The sequence below is a fragment of the Herpailurus yagouaroundi genome, unplaced genomic scaffold, assembly GCF_014898765.1.
Source record: "Herpailurus yagouaroundi ecotype Mexico unplaced genomic scaffold, PumYag 166, whole genome shotgun sequence".
NCBI lineage: Eukaryota > Metazoa > Chordata > Mammalia > Carnivora > Felidae > Herpailurus > Herpailurus yagouaroundi.
This window is the reverse complement of record NW_024412407.1, coordinates 1993627-2003572: the sequence shown is the minus strand read 5'-3', so window position 1 is coordinate 2003572 and position 9946 is coordinate 1993627. Positions and strand designations below refer to the sequence as shown.

Below are 9946 nucleotides of genomic sequence, written 5' to 3'. Positions count from 1 at the left end.
GATGACCTCTTCAGGGGCTCCTAGCTGGCTCAGTCCATAGAACATGCCCCCCCCCCCTTTTTTAAGTTATTCCTTTATTTATTTGAGTAATCTCTACAGCCTACTTGGGGCTCAAACTCAGGACCCAGAGATCAAGAGTCGCATGTTCTTTCCACTGAGCCAGCTAGGCGCCCCCAAGAGCATGCCACTCTTGATCTCAAGGTCGTTGAGTTCAAGCCCCACATTTGGCATTGAGCTTACTTACGGGCGAGGGGGGGGGGGTAGGGGGGGGAAGATGACTTGTTTTATCTGTTTTATCCAATTCGACAGGTAGCAGAGCTATGCACCTAAAATAGGGACTCCAAGGAGGGATTAGGTAATCTCTGTATTTCGCCCAAGCACGTTTCTTTACTTCCCACGGCAGCTAGGAGGAAGGTGGCGAAATTAAGGCTTGGGGCTGAGCCTCAGCAGCTCCCCGCCCTTTATTACATGCTCTATATTCGTGTTACAGTACTTACCATGGTGTATTATTCACCTTACAAGGTGTCGCACCCTTTGGACTGGGAGCTCAGAGGGCATGGGCTGAGTTCCTTCAAAGCCTCTGGAGGGACTTTGCCCAGAAACTCGCTCCTCCGCCTCCCCGGTCTTTCTTGGCCCCGCCCCCAGGGATTTCCGGCCGGCCCGCTCCTCCACACCCGCCTCCGCCGGGGCAGCCCGGTTCCGCCCCTATTGCAACGGTTGTCCTCTAGCCTAGTTAGGGCTAGAGTGATTGATGCGTGTGTTCTCCAATCACTAACGCTAAAAGATCATGTAATTACCAATTAGGCGGTAGCAGAGGCGGGTGCTGAAGCCTGGGGTTGGGGGTGACCAGGAAGTGAGAGCCGAGATGAGTCAAGCCCAGGCGGTGGCGTAAAGGTGACCGGGCATCTGGGTTCTTCCTTTCCCGTCTCTGGGTCAGGGGTCCCTCCGCAGCTAGGAGCCAGGACCCCCATTTACTCTTGTTAATGTGGAAGGGGGTGTGTCTACATTTGTAAGCGGCAGAGGATTTTGCTGAGCCTCCTGCCCTTTCGCCGGGAGGCGGGTCCTTCTCTTAGCCTGGGGGTGAGGACTGGTGGGGTGAGGACTGGTGGGGTGGTCCTGAGTCCCTCCCCCTCCGAGCTGGCGCCTGTAAAATTAAGGTCCTTCCGTAGGCTGTGGGTGGTTAAAGTCACCACGGAAAGGGTGGTGAGGGATGACGACGGTGAGATTCGCGGACTCTGCCCTTCTCCTGAGGAGTTAGAGACCTCCAGCTGCAGTCAGAGGTAGTAGAAGGTGGAGGGGTCCTGGAAGCTAAATTCCTGTAGTTAGGAAACTAGGGGAAATAATAGGTAGGAGAAGGAACGGGTGGAAAAAAAAAAAAAACATTTATGTAGAGGTCCTGGTAGTTCTGAGTCTACTGTAGGGCTAGACGCGTTGGGTTTGGCCTCAGGCTCAAAATCCCTTTCCCACCTCTGCGCCGTCAGCTTTTTGCCTTCATTTCTTTCTCCTCAGGCTGGAGGAAACACCTGAACATGTGGAATCCCAATGCCGGTAGGTGTTTGGGGATCTCTTCTCTCACCCCCACCCCTTTTCATATGAAACCCACAACAGGAAGTTTTTGTGTCAGTTTTTCCTCCGCCTCTCTCCACCGCAAAAGCAGTCCTTAAACCATAGCTGACCAATGGTCTTTCCTTAGAGTTCACGGTCTCCCTTTCCCCCCCAGTCCTGTCAGTCCTTAACCTTTGTCTCCTGCGCAGCTTTGTCTCCCCTACGCCCCGTTCTCCTTCCTCACCTTTGCTTTTCCCTCTAAGTATTGAGTGAGAAACGGTGTTTCTCACCTTCTTTTGTAGGCATTTGTTGCCAGAGGGTCTGAGCAATTCTGATCTTAATTTATTCTTTGCTTCTTCCACCAGGACCACCAGGGCCAAATCCATATCCTCCTAACCTTGGGTACCCTGGAGGTTCCAATCCTGCCCACCCACCGCCTGTAAATCCTGCCTATCCTCCAGGCCCCTTTCCAACTCCTCCAGAAGCTCCCCAGGGGAATCCAGCTTTTCCCCCAGGTGGGCCCCCTCATCCTGTGCCACAACCAGGGTATCCAGGATGCCAACCCCTAGGTCCCTACCCACCTCCCTACCCACCACCTGCTCCTGGCATGCCTCCTGTGAATCCCTTGGCACCTGGCATGGTAGCACCAGGAATGGTGATGGACAAGAAGATGCGGAAGAAAATGAAGAAAGCTCATAAAAAGATGCACAAACACCACAAACATGGCAAGGTCAGTGCCCTCTGGAGTCTGGCTAGGAAGGGGTGCCCCCTCAGAGGGACTAGGCTGGCAGGAATGGGTAAGGTGGATTTGCAGTCCGAGGACGTGAAGCAGCCATTATGTGGCTCTAGTAGATGGTTCTTCTTTGTAAAGGATTCCCACTGGTAAGAATCTGATAATCTTGGAATATTAGGCTAATTGGACCTTCTATCAGGGAGGACTAGGTTGAGCCTTAGACATAGATATTGGAATCTAAAGCCCTTCCTGTCTGTCTTTCTCTGTCCCAGAACTTTTGCTCCCCCCCACCCCACCCCCCCCCAGATGTTTTTAGCAACTTAGATACACCCACCTTCAGTGTTCACAAGGTGTTGTGCTAATTACATGGGCCTTTTTGTCCTACCACCCAGCAGGACTCTCAGTGACTCTCAGCCTCAGATAAAAATTTCGTGCACAGCCCCAAGGTGAAGTATCTTCCTTCTAGAAGAGTGTTAAGCAGCAAATAGCTCTCAGGACAACTCTGGAAGGACAAAACCAACCTGGATCTTGAGGAGGCCTTAGTTTACCTTTTTCTGCCTCGTGTTTATTTATTTGCCTTGGGGCTTTGGGCACTACCTCCTGGATCTAGGTCTTTGGTGGAAGCTTGAGGAGAAGGAAAGATGAGATTGAATTGGGGGGGGAAAATTACCCCAGAGAGACTCAAAAGTGTTTTTGATGACAGTTGATGGGAGTACACATGTAAAGAATCTTGACTAGTACTCTCTCCACCTTCTCTCCCACCTTCCTCACTTTCTCCCATTTGGGGCTTAGGAAAAAGAAAAGATAGTTGGGCACACAGCTGCTGTTTCTACTCACTTGTCTTAGAATCATAGCTACAAGAACTTTCCATGTGACCAATCAGTAAGCATTTGTGAAGTAGCAGCTGTCTCTTAGCACTATGCTATGCTAGTGCCTGTATTTATTCCTTGCCAAGGCATTGAGTCAGGTAAAGAAAGTTGGAAATATGCTCCAAATGCAATATTAAGTTCTGTGCAATGATTTAGGAAGGTTTAATCCATTATTATATGTTCACTGCTGAAAGAAATGTTTGCTTTTGCTGTTTAAGAGACAGTCTGTTTCAAAACTGCTGACCTTCTTAGGAAGCAAGGGGGTGCTGGGTGGAGGGGTAGAGCACCAAAGAATGTCCCATGGAGTGATCAATGGTCATTGGATCTGATGCTGTCTCCTTTCCCCTTTCCCATTACAGCATTCCTCCTCCTCCTCCTCCTCTTCCAGCAGTGACTCTGACTGAATACAGGGCCTGGACCCTTCCCTCAAGCCTCTCCAGTTCTGCTCTCCCATCAAGCTTCAGATGCCATCTTGTTACTGGGGAAAATTAGCTCTTGTGCCCTTCCTCGCTCACCTTCCCCTCCCCGCCCCCCCCCCCCGCCCCTACAATCTGAGCCTTCCTCTTCTGTTCAGCCCTAACTGGCTAGGGAAAATGGGAAAAGAATTCCCATGGGCTAGCAAAGACCTTCTTCTCACTACTGGGATAGAACTTTTAGCTGATGAGTTTAGCAGGACTATTTTTTGAGGATGATGAGACCTTTGAGCTAAGTGCTGAAGACAAGTTTAAGATCTGTAAACTGTGGTTTTGTAATACTTGTAGTTGGGAGGTGTTGTGGAAATTTAATTACAGCGAAAAAGAAACTGTACTGTTTTTGTAAGGTGGCTGGCACACTTTGGTAATTTAGTGGCAAATACATTTCCCATCAGGCCTTTATTGATCGTACTAACTGGAAGGCTGCTGGGAGGTGGAGTCCATTTGGAACCTAATCTCACTCCTTAGCTTGGTAGGCTGGCTCAGGTCCTTCTTATTCTCCAACTCTCAGTGCAAATAAAGCTGTTTTTCCTTGTCTCTGTTCACCCGTGCCATTACCTTGGTTGGGCCCAGCACATTCTACCACTTTTGCTGCCCTTCCTTAGACCCTCCAAAGTGTATCAGTTTTATATCCAGGAACTAGAGCATCAGTGAAGAAGACGCCATACTGTCTCTATGTTTCTTAAGTGAGAAGAACCTTCAGAATTGGTTCAGTCTACTGGTATGAATCTTTACTGTCTTCCCTTCAACGAACAGAAATAGGTCTTTAGCTTAAGTTTTCATATCTGCTACAGAGGTTCTTAACCCTGGCTGCCCATCAGCTATCAGAATGATTTAGAGTTTTGCCCCAAATCTATTGAGTAAGACCCTCAAGGATGGGGCCCTTTTCCCTGTCAGGAAAAGTGACATTTCAACTGCCTCTTGGGCCTGGAGCATGGAAAGGATGAGTCGAAAAAAAATGAAAGAGTGGATTTTCCAAGTGGAGTGGGGAGAGGGGTTGGGAAAGGCATGTGTGCTTAGGTACAGAGTCACAGAATTCCATAGCATGTTTGGGAATCACAGGTCTCCCAGTGGGACTAGATTGGTTTCCTGGAAAATTGTTTATTGAGGAAATACTGTGTTCTGGGTGCTGAAGCTACAGTTCCTGCCTTTCATGATTCGCAAGATCTAATGGAACAGATGGACACGTAAATAGGTTATTATAATACAGTAAAAAGGACCACAATAGAGACATGGACCAAGCAGTGAGAGAACAAAGGAAGGAGTGACAATGCCACTGGGAAAATGAACTAGATCCAGGCTGGGCCTCAGAAAAAGTAGGAGTTGCCCAGTTGGTAAAAAGTACCAGCTAACGCTGAGCATTTATTGTGTGCCTTATGTTTATAACTTCTAGAATCTTCACAGCAACTCTATGAGGTAGGTGCCATTGTTCCCATTTTGTAAGTAAAGAAAACTGACGCAGGAAGTGGTTCTGTCAGGATTCAAACTCAGGCAGTCTGGCTCCTGAGTCGGTGCTCTTAACCCAATGGATTCCAAGCAGAAGAAACAGTTTTACAGACGCGCAGAGTTGTAAAAAGGGGTAGGATGAGGGATGCCTGGGTGGCTCGATCAGCTGAGTGTCCAACCCTTAATTTGGGCTCAGGTCATTATCTCATGGTTGTGGGACTGAGCTCTGAGGTGGGCTCTGTGCTCACAGCACAGAGCCTGCTTGGGATTCTCTTTCTCCCTCTCTCTCTGCCTCTTCTCCATGCTTGCTCTCTGCCTTCTCTCTGTCAAAGTAAATAAACATTAAAAAAAAAAAATGGGGGTAGAATGAAAGTTAGTTCTTGAGCCTGAGTCACCATGCAGGAAATGAGGGGCAGAGAGCCCCTCATTTAGAGGGAGAGAGCATGTGCATGCACAGGAGAGGGGCAGAGAGAGAAGGAGAGAGAGGATCCTAAGCCTCAGCGTGGAGCCTGACTTGGGGCTCGATCCCATGATCCTAGGATCATGACCTGAGCTGAAATCAAGTTTTCAGTATTCATCAGCTCTTCTTTTTTGAGGAGAAGGGAGCTACGGACACAGGGGGATTGTGGGGTGAAGAGAAACAGATGTTGACAAACTAGAAATAAGGAGAAACAGCAGTGGCTAGAAGGGGAAAACACAAAAAGAAATCGTGAAATTAGGAAACTCACTGACTCCTTTTCTCTCCCACTCTTTCTCTCTCTTTTTTTTTAATGTTTATTTATTTTGAGAAAGAGCATGAACGGAGGAGGGGCAGAGAGACACAGAATCGAAAGCAGGCTCCAAGCTCTGAGCTGTCAGCACAGAGCCCGATGGGACCTGAACCTATGAACCATGAGATCATGACCTGAGCTGAAGTTGCACGCTTAACAGAGTGAGCCACCAGGCACCCCACTGTTACTGGTTTTTTTTTGTTTTTTTTTGTTTTTTTTACATTTATTTATTTTTGAAAGACAGAGTGAGACAGAGCACAAGTGGAGGAGGGGCAGAGAGAGAAGGAGACACAGAATCTGAAGCAGGTTCCAGGCTCTGAGCAAGAGTTCAGCACAGAGCCCAATGCGGGCCCGAACCCACGAACCATGAGATCATGACCTGAGCCGAAGTCAGACACTTAACCAACGGAGCCACACAGGCGCCCCAACACCCCACTATTTTTTAATGTTTATTTATTTTATTAAAAAAAATTTTTTTAACGTTTATTCATTTTTGAGAGACAGAGTGCGAGTAGGGGAGGGGCAGAGAGAGAGGGAGACACAGAATCCCAAGCAGGTTCCAGAACCTGAGCTGTCATCACAGAGCCCCACCTAGGGCTCCAACTCACAAATCACGAGATCATGACCTTAGCTGAAATCAGACACTTAACCAGCTGAGCCACCCAGGTGCCCCTAATGTTTATTTTTGAGAGAGAGAGAGAGAGGGAGTGCTAGTGGGGAAGGGACAGAGAGAGAGGGAGACAGAGGATCTGAAGCCCAATGCGGTGCTCAAATCCATGAACCAAGAGATCATGACCTGAGCCGAAGTTGGAGGCTTAACTGATGGAACCGTTCAGGTGCCCCCTTTCTCCCCACTCTTTTTTTTTTTTTTTAACATTTATTTATTTTTGAGACAGAGATAGAGCATGAACAGGGGAGGGGCAGAGAGAGAGGGAGACACAGAATCGGAAGCAGGCTCCAGGCTCTGAGCCATCAGCCCAGAGCCCGACGCGGGGCTCGAACTCACGGACCGCGAGATCGTGACCCGAGCTGAAGTCGGACGCTCAACCGACTGAGCCACCCAGGCGCCCCCCTTTCTCCCCACTCTTAACCATAGAGAGCACATCTCCCCATCCTGGCATTTCTAAGCCATACGCACAGTGCCTTACTATTGTTTTGTTATTTCTCAAAAATTTATCAACTTTTTAAAAAACTTTTTTAAAAAGTTTGTTTTGAGAGAGAGAGAGAGTATGGGAGGGGCAGAGAGAGAGGGAGAGAGAGACAGAATCCCAAGCAGGCTCTCAGCTCAGAGCCTCATGTGGGGCTCAATCCGAATGCACTGTGATATTACGACCTAAGCCGAAATCAGGAGTTGGATGCTTAACTGACTGAGCCACTGAGGTGCCCCCCAAATTCACTAACTTTATTTAAAAAAAAAATTTTTTTTTTAACATTTATTTATTTTTGAGACAGAGAGCGATAGAGCATGAATGGGGGAGGGGCAGAGAGAGAGGGAGACACAGAATCGGAAGCAGGCTCCAGGCTCTGAGCCATCAGCCCAGAGCCTGATGCGGGGCTCGAACTCCGGGACCGCGAGATCGTGACCTGAGCTGAAGTCGGACGCTCAACAGACTGAGCCACCCAGGTGCCTCATTACTAACTTTTTAAAAGCTGAAAGCAATACATGTACTTGAGAAAAAGATTGTAACTTTTTTGTTTTATCTTTTAAAATTGATTTATTTTTTTAAAGTAAGTTCTATGCCCAGCCTGGGACCGGAACTCATGACCCAGAGATCAAAAGTTGCATGCCCCACCAACTGAGCCAGCCACGGCCCCCAGATTGTAACATTTTTGAAAAAATGTTTATTTGTTTTTGAGAGAGAATGTGTGAGCAGGGAGGGCAAAGAGAGAGAGGGGCACAGAGTGTCTAAAGCAGGCTCCACGCTGAGAGCACAGAGAGCACAGAGCTGAATACAGGGCTTAAACTCACAAACCCACAAACAGTGACCTGAGCTGAAGTTGGATACTTAACCAACTGACCCACCCAGGTGCCCCCAGATTGTAACATTTTTAATAGGAAATTGAGTGAAAAGATTCTCCTTTCTTCTCAGAGAAAGAGCCAATCACAACTACCAGATACTTCTGTAAACTTCCAGAGCTATTCTGTGTACAGTCACGTGCCCCCCTTTTATTACATCATTCCTATTTTCCTCCTCCCCACTTTATATGGGAGCATACTCTATGCCCTCTTTTGGACCTAACTTTTTCTCATTTAACCGTCTGTCTCGGAGTTGATTCCATCTGTGTATATGTGCATGCATGTGTGGAAGTGTGCTAGTGAATACAGCCTTGTTTTTAACACCAATTTATCCAATCTTTTATTGTTGGGATTTTATATTGCTTCCAGTCTTGCTATACACTTAACTGCTACAGTGAACATTTTGGTACATTTATCTTAAACCGAGGTTGAGAGATGCCTGGGTGGCTCAGTCAGTTGAGTGTCCGACTCTTGATTTCAGCTCAGCTCATGATCTCAAGGTTCGTAGAGTTTGAGTCCCACGTCGGGCTCACACTGACTGTGCTGAGCCTGCTTGGGATTCTCTTTCTCTCCCTTTCTCTCTGCTCCTCCTGCACTCTCTCTCTCTCTCAAAATAAACTAAAACAAAACAAAACAAAAAGCAAAAACAACTGAGGTTGAAAAGTCAGATGCCCATGGCTATATCTGGCTATGAGTCTGTCCATACGTCTGTCTGTCTGTCTGTCTCTTTTTCTTTTTCTTTTTGTGGAGAGCCCATTCTGTGCTAAATATCAGACTCTCCCCCACCCCCCAAGTAGGCTCCATGCCCAACGTAGGGCTTGATCTCACAACTCTGAGATCAAGAGTTGCATATTCTACAGACTGAACCACCCAGGTGTCCCCAGACATTTTCAATAAAGATTTAGATTTCAAGCTAGAAAGTCTAGCAACAGGGGGTCCTCATTCCTGAAGGCAGAAAATCTGGCCTCGAGTAGTGGTCATTCCTTGTAGGTGGATCCTGTGCACTCCAGTCTTCTCATTGCAACTTCCTGTTGCCTTCTTTCTCCCAATTACATAACTTGCCTGTCCCCTGAGAGCATTGGGTTTGCGCCATGTTTTGTGCAATGATATAAAGCACTAAAGATGGTGGTTCTCAAATGTGTTTATCTTATGACTTCACCACCTTGTGTCCACCAGGGGAATCTGGGATTCTGCCATTCCCTTCCTACTATAAACAAAGTATAGCAAGGTTTCCACACAATTGACAATGGGAAAGGATAGGAAACCCATGAGATCTAAAATACAAATTGAGGGCCACCTGGGTGGCTCAGTTGGTTAAGCATTCTACTTTGGCTCAGGTCATGATCTCATGGTTCATGGGTTTGAGCTCCGCATAAGGCTCTCTGCTCTCAATGCAGAGCCCACTTCGAATCCTCTGTCTCCTTTGCTCTCTGCCCCTTCCCCACTCATGCTCTTTCTCTCAAAGATAAATATTTTTAAAAAATCATTTTAAAAATCTCTTTAAAAAAATAAAATACACATTGACACTTTAGGGGCGCCTGGGCGGCTCATTCGGTTAAGTGTCTGACTCCAGCTCAGGTCATGATCTCACGGTTCATGAGTTCGTGCCCCTTGTTGGGCTCTGTGCTGACAACTAAGAGCCTGGAGCCTGTTTCGGATTCTGTGTCTCCTTCTATCTCTGCCCCTCCCCTGCTCACGCTCTGTCTCTGTCTCTCTGTCTCAAAAAATAAACATTAAAAAAAAAAATAGTAAAAAAATTGTCACTTTAGCTTTGGGGGATTGCCAGTCATGGGATGAGTCTTTAGTTTGCTGTCTTTTTGGAATCATCTGCCTATATCAGGTCGTTTTGTAGCTCAAGGCAAACTCACTCTCTTCTTTCCCTTTCTGAGAGAAAATTATTGATTTGTAAAATTATTAGGTATTGCCATTAAATGCATCTCATCTTTCTCTTTCAAAGCTGACTGCAACTGTTGCCCAGTCCTAGGAGAAGCCATACTAAGGATGATGTTATTTTATCAACTTGTATTTGATCTTTGTTTTGCCTTCCACATCAGAGATGACTGCTTGAATAGCCACTCACTTTCACCCCAGCT

General features: G+C 47.1%; 1 protein-coding gene across 5 annotated transcripts; it reads left to right on the top strand.

Annotated features, from left to right (window-relative positions):
• The first annotated feature begins 799 nt into the window (after positions 1-799).
• Positions 800-4161, top strand: PRR13 (proline rich 13). 5 transcript variants are annotated; one of them, XM_040487977.1, is made up of 4 exons: positions 800-894; positions 1510-1548; positions 1911-2275; positions 3507-4161. In XM_040487977.1, the coding sequence occupies exons 2-4, from the start codon at positions 1530-1532 to the stop codon at positions 3549-3551; spliced, it is 429 nt and encodes a 142-aa protein (XP_040343911.1). In that variant the 5' UTR covers positions 800-894; positions 1510-1529; the 3' UTR covers positions 3552-4161. The 5 variants fall into 5 exon arrangements, with proteins under 5 accessions (XP_040343911.1, XP_040343915.1, XP_040343916.1 ...); XM_040487981.1 differs by lacking the exon at positions 800-894 and adding an exon at positions 973-995; XM_040487982.1 differs by lacking the exon at positions 800-894 and adding an exon at positions 991-1009.
• Positions 4162-9946: the final 5785 nt, after the last annotated feature.